Raw genomic sequence first — 13577 nt, forward strand, 5'->3', positions numbered from 1 at the left:
AGGGCCATAGGTCAGTGGTAGAGCATCTACTTTGCATGCAGAAGGTCCCAGGTTCAATCCCGAACAGTATTTCCTTGTCTGAAATCCTGGAGAGCTACTGCCAGTTAGTGTAGTAGACAATACTGAGCTAGATGGACCAATGGACTGACTCACTATGAGGCAGCGTGCTATGTTCCTAAAGTACTTTGCATATGGAAAAGCATTACACAGTTAAAAATAAAAATAAAACAAAGGTCTGTGTGCATAACAGCAGTTTTTTCTAATCAAAAGCTTTACGGCAGGGATGAGGAACCTCAGGCCTAGGGGCCAAATGCAGCTCTCCAGTCGTCTCTGTCCAGCCCTAGAGATTGGAGAGATTGAGGTTGGTGGGGAGTGCCCCATTTGCCCTAATAGACCAGTCTCCACTGTTTGGCTGGCATGTGGCCCTTGGAAGCTTCCCCAGGAAGGTTGCTCTGCAGCTGAAAAAGGTTCCACACCCCTCGTTTAAGGCAAGCATCTCTCTCCACGTGCTTTCCCCAGAAATTAAACGATGAAGCACTTACCTAACGAAGTCCATCTGAGGTCTGTTCCTGGAGTACTTGAACTTGAACCGGTAGAATTCTGTCATGCGCTAGAGATGGAAAAGGAAGGAGAGAGATCAGTTGTCACTTGCTGTTGTAAGAAATAGGCTTCTAGCCATCCAGGGCTGTTCTAACCATACAATAACTCCCATGTGAGATCTCAGAAGAGTATTACAATCTTTTGGGTTCAATGCATGTGGGCTGTCTCTTGACATACTTCTCCCACCTTCAATTGTTTGCTTTGTCCTTAGATATTTTTTAGCATACTGCATTAAGGGCACACTTTACGCAGCAAACATATTTCTTGAGTGCTACATAGGGAACTCTATGTTTGTCCAATAACATGTTATTTTATCCATATTCAGACCATTTATCACATTACATTGACTATCTGGCAGGAACATTTTGTACTCTGTACAGTTGGGCTGGCCTAAATCATCTGTCACGCTAAGGGAAACCATATGCATGGACAAAGAAAACAACTGAAGGCAGAAAATGTATAAGATGGCCTGCTTGTATCAAAATAGGCATAAATGGGTTTACAAACTTGGGCTGGGAGAGGCGATGATGATTCTTAAATGTGTTTATTGGCTTTGTTCACTTTATGCCTTTCCATTAACAAGATCAAGTCAGCTGACAAAATGAGATTGCACAAGGCAATTACAACAAAACCAAGATGATTCTGATGTCCATAACGGATACAAAAGAATCATACAATAAAGTCACAATGTAGAAACTGCAAGCTGGTCTTGACGCCTCCCTGTACTGCTAGCAGTTGATGTTCCAACCCAGCAGCTGTAATGGCAAAAGGAGGGCTTGCTAGCTGTCTTGGCACTTCCTTCAGCTGCTGACAGATTCATTACAGGCAAACTGAAGTGAGACATATGGCTTCAGCTTTGTCCGGGGGATGATTGTAGACCTTGGAAATGATTGTCTAGAAGTGCCTTTGCTGGTTTTCTTTTTTTAAATAAAACTTGGCACTCCCTCCAAATAGCATGGGAAAAGGCCTTGGCTCAATGGCAGAGTACCTGCTTTGCACATAAAAGGTACCAGGTTCAATCCCCAGCATCTTCAGGTAGGCCTGGGAATGTTCCCTTTCTGGAACCCTGGTGAGTTGCTGCCAATCAGTGTAGGCATTACTGAACTGTACGGACCAACAGTCTAATTCATAATAGGGTAGCTTCCTATGTGCCAAGCATGAATGCGCTTGTGGGAAGCAGCTGACATTGTGGCTGACTTAAATACAGAGCCAAAATTTCTGTCTACATGATTTTCTCTTACCTCAGGCTCTTTGGGATTGGTATAGATCTGTTTTAAGAAAGCAGACTGAATTAGCATTGCCCTTGTCTGAGTTTTCACAATAAAGCCAATCACAATTCTGCTTGATCACAAAAAGACAACAAATCTTGCTGCAGGGAATTTTTTTAAACCATCCTTTTGGCATCTGTAATTAGTCATAAAAATTGAGCACACCATGAAACTATGACAAATGTATATAAATACCTATCTTTGGACGGATCAAGCAAAACATTCCATAACCCCAGCAATCATTCAGGGAACTTAACAAGCATTACCACCCACACAGATACTTGTAGCCAGTTCATAAAACCACCGAATATGCAAGACCTCTAATTTTAATATATTATAATAGAACAAATAGATTTTATCAGATATTTCTCATTGGAAATGTCAGTCATAATATCTCAGAGCAGTGAGTCTACCATCCCACCAAGAAGAAATATGAGGGTAATGCTGGCTATAGGTGTCTGTCAAAGGAGAGTGTAACAATCATAGCTGTCTGCTATGCAAAGTGGAAAAACTGTTTTCTCTCTTGACCACTATTTGACAGGGACAATCGAAACTAAGGGGACCGACATGCTGCAGTAAGGTCTTTCAATCGACCATTCCAGCTATTTGCAAAGTGTGGTATGTGTATGTGTGGAGCATGTTGATCAGGGGTGAGGAATGTACCCCCCTACCTATTTATCCAGCCCCCTGAGCTCTCTCCATGCCATGCCCCCTTCTTCAGGCTGCACTTCTCAATGTCCCTGCTCTGTGCCCACCTTGAGCGCTTTGCAGAGCTAGAATGTGTCCTTGACCAGTGATAATGCTTCTTGCTTGCCTGGAGAGGTATGTGTGTGTGTAGAAACCTGTTTTTGTATGGCTAAAGTGTAGTCTACCATACAAAAAGAAGAGCCATATCTATTGCTCTCCCCATTTTTGCCTCTGACCCTGGCCACCACTAATGTGGCCCCCAAGAGGTTGCTCATGAGGGAATGTGGCCCTCAGGTTGAAAAAGGCTCCCCGTCCTTTCTATAGACACCATGGGAATCAAAACATGGGGAGAGCAGAACATGTCCCCTACTCTTGTTGAAAAATGTCAGGGTGGTGAATAAGACCCACTTCATGCCTCCAGGCTCCAGGCTCCAGAAAGTAGTGAAGGTTAAGCATACCAATGTAACCCCTCTGTTGTCCGGGTCATGCAATTTTAGCTAGCTTAGTTTCATATTAATATCCTGCCTTTCTGTAAACATAGTTGATGTGACTTGCAGTAAAAACAGGAAAATACAAGATAAAAAACAAACAAAATTAGAAACACCAAATCTATTTCTTGTTGTTGTTAACAACTACAATAACACTGAACAAACAATAGCAATTAATAAACTTCACAGGTGTAAAAGATTAAAAATTCCACCAGATAGTATTAAAAGTTAACACTGCAGATTCAACAGTTTCTAAAAGCTAACTGGAATAAAACTGTCATGCTTCTCTTCAGCCCAAGATATGAAGGGGTTGGAGGAAGCATTCTCAAGTGAGGGTTGTCTGTCCCCAATTCCACATCTCCCAAGTGTGCTTTAAGCTGCCCAGTATAAATCACAGTTTAGAGATTTCATATGTACATTTTTCATAATCTCAATTTCTTTACTTCCGATAACCGTGAATGGGCCTGGAGCCTGAAGCCATGTTCCTGTTTAGATTGCGTCTGATCTCCATCTTACTCATTTTTACAGCTTTGTTTATGGCAAATAAAACTGAAACCTATTTACAGCTTGCTGAAAGCAGAGACTTTTTTCAGGCATGAAAGAGATCACAGAGCATATGTACAGTGTGGGCTTACACTGATTTAACAATCATTCCATCATTCCCAATGAGCTGTAGTTATTTTTAATTTTAATTTTTACTTGAAAGTTGCAAGCAAAAACCATTTGGAACGGTTTTCTGTATTTTATAACTGTTTTTATAATTGTATCTGCTTTTATATGATTGTATCTGCTGGTAGATGATTTGAGGAGGACATTAGATAGGGGAGAATTCACCTTTCTTGTCCTCCTCGATCTCTCAGCGGCTTTTGATACTGTCGACCACAGTATCCTTCTACATCGCCTGGAGGGATTGGGAATTGGAGGCACTGTATTACGGTGGTTCCGTTCCTTTCTCTCCGATAGGTACCAACAGGTAGCATTGGGGGAGGAGGTTTCAGACCCTTGGCCTCTCAATTGTGGTGTGCCACAGGGTTCTATCCTCTCTCCCATGCTATTTAACATTTATATGAAGCCGCTGGGGACAATCATTAGGAGATTTGGGCTGCAGTGTCACCAATATGCAGATGACACTCAGCTCTATCTCTTGTTTAAATCTTCACCAGAGTTGGCTGTGGAGACCTTGTCCAAGTGCCTGGAATCCGTGAGTGGATGGATGGGAAGGAACAAGCTGAAGTTGAACCCCGATAAGACCGAGGTGCTGCTTGTGGGGGACAAAAGAAGGTTGGGAGATGTTGACCTGAGGTTCAATGGGGTGAGTTTACCCCTGAAGGACCAGGTCCGCAGCCTTGAGGTTGTACTTGACTCCAGGCTGTCCATGGAGGCTCAGATTTCGGCAGTGAGCCAGGCAGCCTGGTATCAACTACACCTCATACGAAGGCTGCAACCCTACCTTCCTGCTCATCAGCTCCCCCTGGTAGTACACGCCCTGGTCACCTCTCGTTTGGACTACTGTAATGCGCTCTACGTGGGGTTACCCTTGAAAACAGTCCGGAAATTACAACTTATACAAAATGCGGCGGCTCGACTACTTACGAATAGTCGCCACCGGAATCACATCATACCAGTGTTGTTCGATCTACACTGGCTTCCAGTTGTTTTCCAGGCCCAATTCAAGGTGTTGGTATTAACCTTTAAAGCCCTATACGGTTCCGGCCCAGTTTATCTTACGGAGCGCCTTCAACGCCACCAATTATGCCGCCCGACAAGATCAGCCACACAAGGCCTTCTCTCAATCCCACCAACAAAAACAGCCAGATTGGCGGGTACAAGAGAGAGGGCATTTTCAGTGGCGGCCCCCACCCTCTGGAACTCCCTCCCACAAGATCTTCGGCACGCCTCTTCCCTAAATGTATTTCGTAAAGCCTTAAAGACCTGGCTCTTTCAACAGGCCTTCGGGATCTCCGGGGAAGGCTAATTGCTAAGACTGAAATGCCTCCTGCCCTGTTTTAATATTGCTGCTGTATTGTTCTTATATTGTTTTTATATTGTATTATTGTATTTTATCTTATTGTGTTTTAAACTGTTTGTACGTCACCTAGAGTGGCCTCTGGCCAGATAGGCGACACAGAAATTAGATTTATTATTATTAATTTATTATTATAATTGTATTGTCTATTCTTGTAACCCACTCTGGGTATTTATATATAAATCAATGAATCAATCAAAGAATCAGAAAAGTACATTAAGCCCAGCATCTGTGATTAAACATTTGTCTGATTATTGTGTTTACTGTGCTGATATAAAATAAAGCAATTCTACATTTTAAAAATGTGTGATTTATCAGCTGTGCCATATGGGAAGCTGCAGACCCATGAGAGAACTAGGAATCTCCAATGAAGAGCACCTCCTCTCTCACCAAACTACAATGCCCAGGGATTTGCGGGGTTGGGAGAGTCTGGTATAAACTGAATTGGTATAAAACCTTATATAGGGGATGGTAGATGTGTAAAGACAACCCTTTGTAAAAATATTCGAAAGAATTACAAATTGGGTGGCATACATCACAGTGGGAGAGAAAACTTGAGGAATGAGCCCAGACACTGAGGTTAAATACAGAGTTGAAATATTGTAATCTTTGCTCAAGGCAAGCTAGGGTGGGCAAGAGTGGCTCCAACTTAATATTGGCTCTTCCCAAACAGAGGAAGAGGAAATCCACTATGCATTGATTTATTGTACTACTTACTGTCAAGACAGCCATATGCAGCTGGAAAACAAAAAACAAAGGACCTGTTAACAATCTGCATTTCATTTCAAAATGCACCCATCATCGCTTCCCAACAGCTCGGGTGTGTCTGTGTGTCTGGCTTCTTCTTCCTTGGATGTGTTGCTGCATCTCAGCCACTGAACAATGCAACTTTTCAAGTCCAAACTATTTCCTTACCTTCCTCACATAAATATCTGAGATGACTTTATACCCATGGTTTAACATAGCATGAGTGTTGTCTTTACTGTAAATAGCAGCCGCTAGGAGGGCCTTATCAAATCTGGGAGGACAGCATGAGGAAGGGCCAATTAACCTTTTCCTCCTGTGCTGTGGTCCTGATGAAAATCTCCTCTCCCAACTCCAAAATATGGGAAAGACTCACACTGGTACAAATGTGTGTCCTTTCCCCACACAGAATATTAGTAATCAGACAGGCTTGCAAGAAACTTCACTGACATCCTGTGGCCAATTGGATTAATGACACAGAAAAAAGCAGGCTTATGTTTACATTTCTTTTGTTTTAGTTGCAGCAACCTCTGTCTAAGTCCTATATGAATTCCCTCTCTGTACCATATGATAGCCAACTGATAAAGACAACTTTGGGCCCCTCCAGATGCCCTTTTTTATTGTGCATTCATGATTATTTGTGTTCATGATGCTACCAGGGCAGTCACATGCGATCCCGCTTTCAACACTGTTTGCACCTGCAAAATTTTGGGGCAGTCATACTGCTTCAATTTCCAGTCAGTGCACATCTCGTAACTTCCTGTTGAAATCTTGTAACTTTTTATACCGCAAATGTTCTGGTTTATTTTTGTTCCACTTTTGTTGTGTTATAGCACTTATAATAATGTGGTAGCATTGGGGAAGCATCACAGAACAGACAAAAGCAGAACAAATCCACCACCAGTGCACTATTTGTGTGTCAACAACATGTTGCAAAATACACCCACAACAAAACATAAGTTTGGAGGGGCCTCTTAATTCAGTGTTTGGTATATTTCAACTACTCCTTCTTAGGGCCAGATTAGATCTCCTAACTTTTTAAAAACTTTGAAGATTTTAGTTTTGATGAAGTGGTGCTGGGGGAGGGATTGTTTAATCCTTTCCCCTGAGCTAAATCACACACACACACACACACCTCCTATTAGTCCACCAGGGGGATACAGGTATTTGTATTGTGACTTATTTCTTCTCACCTTTGTAAGATTAATAGCAGTTTGGGTTGGGTGGCATTGTAGAAAAAGATGAAATATGTGTTGCCTCTGTATGTACCTCAAATAATTAGGCAAATCAGAGTGATGTGGGTCATGATCTCACATATTTGAGCTGGATCTACTTATGTGAAAAGGAAAATGCACTGTTGCCATTTTCAGATTCTCCGTTATAGTCAATGGGTTTGAACCAGATCTTCTGGTTTAACAGATCAGATCTGGAGCTGAATGGCAAATTGAATCAGAATGACACAGAGCAGATCCACAACAGACCAGGCTGCTTGCAAATGCTACAGATACAGATACAAAGTTGAACCTTGTGTTTGCTGTACACCCCTCTTAAATAGTTCCTCCTCCAGCACCACAGCTCTGATCAAAACCAGAGCTTCCTGTAACTGCTTTAAGCTTTTTTTAAAAGTCAGGAGATCCTGCATAATGTGTGGTTTGGGAAATAATATATAGCAAAGAATTGGCACAATAACTTCAAAAATCAAGCAATGAAAGTAGCAAGTGCTCAGCAGAAGTAGTACCCAGGACTACTATGTTTTCCCTAACATAGATGTTTTGACAACTGCTTTCATGGATGCAATTTTTCCTGTCAATGAATTTCCGTACTTGGAGGAAAACTGCACCTGTTCAATATCTGCCTCATGCAGCTCTTTGGGATGGGGAAAATGATCATAACACTATGTGGTCACCTTATTCTTTATTATAATAATATATATTAAGAGTCTGCATGCTGGGAAAAACTTGAATTACTGCCTGTCAGGTGTAACATGCAAACAGAGTAGGGTGCAAATTAATTTGATTTTGGGGCATTTCCATAGTTACTCCAGTTGCAGAATTTAAGGTGCAAAATTTGTGTATGTTAAGCTTACCGCTCTAAAGGAACAGCTTTCTTTGGTATGTTTATTTAAGGCAAAAGGTGAAGAGCAGACAATTCTGCAGAGTTTTCCCGGCCCCCTGAGAACTTGTGATGAAATCTCATGATATTTAAAACACAGTGTAAAATTAACTTACATAGTTCTTTTCCAGTGCATCAAAGCATCCTTGAATCCTGCCAGAGAATATATGTTAATGAGTAAACATTCACACAAATGTATATAAAGGGAGAAAATTCTTAGTTGCCAAATGGAGTTTAGAGCTCATAGTCAAAAACTGAAGTACTCTGGAATGTAAAACTTGTGACAAATAAATCTGTAGTAAGGATTATGTAATTGATTTCTGCACAGTCCTTGGTTGGGGATGTATGTATAGAGTTTGTGCAGAGCCAGGAACTTGCTACAATGAATATCTGCTCCTGGCTTTTCTCAATCCTTTGGGTTTGCTCATTCTTACCACTTGACTATCTGGAGTGAACCTTGGCAGCTTTTATCTTCTCGAAGAATTTTCAGGCACATGTCTGTGGGGCAGAATAACAATGCAGAGTTAACTGATGTTTACCAAGTTGATTTCCAGGGACCAAAGATTGGCTGCATCCAGACTGATGGCTCCTAGTGCAACCTGGTAATTGGAAGCTGCGAGTGCAACAGCAATTGAATTTCCACACTATCGGGACAGAGTATTGCCCTTTTTCTATATGTATATATCTCACTACATTTGGGGGGGAAAGACAGAAGCAGTTTTAAATCCACATTAAACTCCAGTGTGGATGAGTCCAACATACAATAACTCAAGAGTTTAATCAAACTGAAGAGACAAAAGCAACAAATGCTGTTACCATCTAAATAGCGGGTTCCATAGGAGCTTTCTGGGAAGAGTCCTCGGAGGTAAGTTATACAGGAGATTGAAATTGCCAGCAGCCTTTTCACCAGAACCATAGATTGCTGCTCAGAGGCAACTCTGTTTGGAAACAGAGCTGTTTCCTGAAAAGGACAAAAACATTGGTTTTAGAAGACAAAGAAATAAATTAGAGGTCTACTTTTTCTTCTTAAAATAATACTGTTGGAATATTTTGTACCTTTGAAGTTTTATGCTTCTGTCCAATATGCAAGATCTGAACAGTAGCCATATTAGTTCAACTAGCTGTTTTACAGGGAGTGTTGAACCTGTAGAAAGACAGAAGCAGTAGCCAGTTGAGTAACACGTGTTGGATCTACACTACCTATACCAGGCTTGGTCGCCTATGGTAAGTACAAGTTATCTCAAGGCAATCAGGTACTTCAGTTTCCTCCCCTTCTGCCCTGGCTGCCCCCACCATTTCAGACTTCAAATGATTACCGTAGGTATGGCAGGCTAGCAAACATTTTTCACGGTTGACAAGTGTGGGGGGCTAATTTTCAAGGTCGACCTACACACTGTTCAATAGCTATTGCTTACCTGCTTCATTGTGATTGTGTGCAGCTGCCCTTCATTCACCTTGCTGATTAAGATGATTTTATTTATTATTTGTTTTGCAGTTTTTCTCCATGGAGCTCAAGGCAATGAACAATGTTCTCTCTCCACCCCCCACCCCCCCAATTTTTGCTCAACAACAATCAAGATTTCAACCTGGGTCCTTCAAGTCTGATGCTCTAATCGCTATACCACATTAGCATTCTAGAATAACATTTAGCATTCGTATCAGCAATTCAGAATGTTTTTAACTCAGTGACATAGCAGTTCAATTAAGTACAAAGGCCTTGTATTTGCAAAAAGCAGTGTGATGTAGTAGCTACAGTTTTAGACTTGAATGGGAGGCCCTGGATTCAAATTACCATTCAGAAATAAAACATATTACTCAGTGACCTCAGATATAGGTAAGGATAAAAAGGAAGAATCTCTAAAGCTGCCTGGAGGGAGGCTGAATAAAAATGTAATCAATGTCAGTAGTCATAAGCACACCTATATCTGCACAGGGTCAGACTGTAAAATCAAAGGTAAAGGATCTTTATATCACGTCAAGAGCTAAACCTATTCCTGGCAACCCTGACATTAGCTGGGAGAGTAAGTGATGGTTTTTATAGGTTTTTAAAACTGTTTTTAGAAGTTTTAAGTGTAATGGGCTGTAGCCAATGCTAGTCCCTCAGTGAAGATCCATTGAAATATAGTGTAGTAGTTAAGGTGTTGGACTATGACCTGGGAGACCAGGGTTCGAATCCCCACATAGCCATGAAGCTCTCTGGGTGACCTTGGGCCAGTCACTGCCTCTCAGCCTCATGAAAACCCTATTCATAGGGTCGCTATAAGTTGGAATCGACTTGGAGGCATTTTAAATTCATCATGTCCATTAATTTCAACAGGTCTGCTCTGAGGAAGACTAGCATTGAATACCACCCATTGAGTGGTACTCAGTGCTAGCCTTACTTAGAGTAAACCCACTGAAGTTAACAGACATCACTAACTTAGGTTTGTTAATGTCAGTAGGTCTACTCTGAGTAGAACATAATGCAACTCATTGTTTTTATTAGTGATGTGCTTAGCTGCTGCCCTGGGCTCCTTTGGGACGAACAGCAGGAGAGAAGTGTACTAAACAAATAATAAATCCTGGAGCATGTGACGAGCAGGTGAAAAGTGCCTCTGAGCAGGTGCAGAGTGCACTTCCCCCATTGTTGAGAAACTTAACCCTCCCCCTCATGCCCACCCTCAGGGACTTTGGGGGGGGGGTGCTTCTTCCTGGCCAGAGGGCGCTAATCCCAGACAGAGGGATGAGCCTCTATAATTATATTCATTCACCCCAGAAGCTAAGCAACTACCCCCGCACCCCCTTCAGTATTATGCGGGGCGAGTGAGAAGAAGAGTTCTGCGCGGGGAGGCAAAAGGCAGGAGGTTCTCCGTAAACTGAGCCTCCCCACACACCTCTCTAATCCGTGGCAGGCTGCGGGTACCACGAGGGACCTCTGAGCGCAGCAACTCAGGCGGCTGTTTCTTATTCCCCTCCCCTTATATATGCGGAGGGGGAGGGGGAAGCAAAGAGTGACACCGTCGAGTTCCCTCAGGCGGGCGGGGGACTGAGAGCCAATCCGAGGCCGCCGCCGCTCTCCTCGAGCCCAGAATTTAGGCGGGAACGGGAGGGATTCTATTTAAACTGAGGAGAAAAGCTCCGTCTGAGGGAAGGGGGGGTGCCCTTTGCCGCCCCACAAAGACGGTTGAACACCCCACCCCCGATTTAGGCTGCTTACTTCGGAGTAAGCCCCATGGAATTCAATAGGGCTGGACCTGCTTAGGAAGGCGCTGTTACTCATCCTTAAGAGTAGTCTCAACTGAAGTCCCATCGATTTTGTTTGTTGATTCGTTTATTTATTTATATTGCGCTCTAATAAAACATTACGGTGGTGCATAGCAATTTTTTAAAAGCAAACCAACCACGAAGAGCAGAACAGAACAAACATTCAAATGAATGGCGACTGGAGAAAATCTTTATGAAATTGACAAAAAAATTATTTACAAAAGATTTCAGTGGGTCTGCTACTCTGAGCAGGACTAAGGCTGCAATCCGATACACACTTAACTGGGAGTAAATCCCATTGAGCCCAATGGACCTTACTTCTGAGTTGACATGTATTGGATAGCAGTCTAAGTCTAGATCCAACCCAGAGGTGGCTCCTTCCCTCACAGCCTATTCTTTTTCTCCACACGAGGCAGGCTTTATAATAAAGGGTTTATATATTAATGTGACGTTTATAATAAAAGACGGTAGCCAGGTAGGAATAGCAAAGACTCCTGGTCTGGAACCCTGCAGAGCCACTGCCAGTCAGTGCAGACAATACTGAGGCCGATAGGACAATGGTCTGACTTGGTGTAAGGCAGCTTCAATGTTCCTAATGTGGGAAGCCACAGAAGGGCAAACATGAATTGGGAGCGCTGAACTTTCTTCCTCTCCTGTTTGTGAAGGACCATGCCCAGTGTTTCATCTTTATTTCTTTCTCAAATACTGTACAGCCCCCTCCTTCAAGTTAGGGCATCACCTGGAATCCTTCACCCAGATTTCACTGGGGAAAATCCTCTGCTCAAGCTCAGTGACCCTCTTGTCTTCATTACTGCTCAAATCCCATGCTGAATTCGGAACTAAAACAAAATGAATTTGGGGGAAGGGGAGTCTGTTTGGACCAGATATTGCAGCCAGTACAGAGGCTGGGGGTTTGCCCCTGACAGTGTAGAGTGGTGTAGTGGTTAGAGCATTGGATTAGGACCTGAGACACCAGGGTTCATATCTCCATTCAGGGACAAACTTCACTGGTCTTGGGCCAGTCACTGTCACTCAGCTAACCTACCATACAGGGTTGTTGTGAGGATAAAATGGAGAGGGGGAGGAACCATGTATGTGGCCACCTTTAGCTGCTTGGGGGAAAGGTGGGCAATAAATGTAATAAAAAATAGATAATATTATGCTATCATGTGAATATTTATCTATGAAAAAGACAGGATGAAGAGCCTGTCAGGTTGCCATATTGGACTCCCTGTTACAAAGCTACCTAAGGCCTAGCAAAAGACTGCCGGTCTTCAGCATGTATTTGAAGATTGTATTGTATTTTTACTAACCAACTAGCAGACAATTTCTGCTGCTGGGGAAGAACTCTAGCCATTTAGTTTCATATTAAGCATTGGCCCAGGTTCAGTCCCCAATGGCATCTCCAGGTACGGCTGGGAGAGACTCCCTGCTTGAAAACCTGGTGAGCTGCTGCCAGTCAGAGTAGACAATACTGAGCTAGATAGACCAATGACTCTAACATGCCAACATGCAAAAAGCTCCCAGATTTATTTATTTATATTGATAAACATATCTGTATACCGCTATTGCCTTTAAACAGATACACATCAGAGCAGTTTACAACAAACCAAAACAATTAAAAATACCGTAAAAGAAAGGTCAGCCGCTGCAAAAAAAAGACGTCCTCTTAATCGCCTGCATACGCCTGGCAGAACAGAAAGGTTTTCAGCAGGTGTATTAAGGTCAGAAGAGAAGGCGCCTGCCGAACCTCAGTTGGCAGAGCATTCCAGAGAACTGGGTGATAATTTCGGGGCCATGTTAAACATGTTCAATGTTTGCCCTACATTACCAAACACCATTCCATCATCTTCGCGTCTGCCTTGTTGCTGGCTCCTGGTCTTTTCCATGCACCTGTTTGGATATTTCACATGCCATGTTTATATTACGTAGATACTTTGATCAGTTAACTGTATTTTATTGATGATTTTTTGAAGCTGTTGTTTTAAGATGTTTTGACTTGTGGTACACTGCTGAGAGTTTTATTTAAATATAAGCGGTATATAAATGGACTAAATAAATAAACGAGCCTCGCTCACCCAGGGAGGACCAGCCTGCAGCTGAGCTCAGGGATGCGGCCCCGCAGAGCTTGGAAAAGTTACTTTTTTGAACTACAACTCCCATCAGCCCATTCCAGTGGCCATGCTGGCTGGGGCTGATGGGAATTGTAGTTCAAAAAAGTAACTTTTCCAAGCTCTGCCAAGGTACCCTGGCCCTAAGCCTCTATCTCCAGGCAGAGCTGGGAGCATCCTTGCCCGAAACAGCTTCCTGGGTTCCTGCAACGGACCGTGAATACCCATCAGTCCCAGGGCAAAAATCCGCCCAGCCAGCTTAGCTGCTGATACCGCCAACCTTTCCCCAAGGTTGGAG

The 13577-nt window shown here is 42.9% G+C and overlaps 1 protein-coding gene across 3 annotated transcripts in view; it reads right to left on the reverse strand.

Moving 5' to 3' along the window:
• Positions 1 to 13577, reverse strand: part of HORMAD2 (HORMA domain containing 2) — a 40045-nt gene that overhangs the window by 24816 nt on the left and 1652 nt on the right. Inside the window, exons 1-8 of one of the 3 annotated variants that reach the window (XM_061602425.1) lie at positions 10799 to 10847; positions 8982 to 9069; positions 8742 to 8886; positions 8360 to 8423; positions 8042 to 8078; positions 5787 to 5807; positions 1842 to 1868; positions 543 to 610 (exon numbers count right to left, since the gene is read on the reverse strand). In XM_061602425.1, coding sequence (XP_061458409.1) covers positions 543 to 610; positions 1842 to 1868; positions 5787 to 5807; positions 8042 to 8078; positions 8360 to 8423; positions 8742 to 8886; positions 8982 to 9032 — 413 coding nt within the window. In that variant the 5' untranslated portion in view covers positions 9033 to 9069; positions 10799 to 10847. Of the gene's footprint in view, positions 1 to 542; positions 611 to 1841; positions 1869 to 5786; positions 5808 to 8041; positions 8079 to 8359; positions 8424 to 8741; positions 8887 to 8981; positions 9070 to 9241; positions 9259 to 10798; positions 10848 to 13577 lie in introns of those variants that run through there. The other 2 variants (XM_061602426.1, XM_061602424.1) reach the window with 2 other exon arrangements.

Source organism: Rhineura floridana, chromosome 19 (genome assembly GCF_030035675.1).
Source record: "Rhineura floridana isolate rRhiFlo1 chromosome 19, rRhiFlo1.hap2, whole genome shotgun sequence".
NCBI lineage: Eukaryota > Metazoa > Chordata > Lepidosauria > Squamata > Rhineuridae > Rhineura > Rhineura floridana.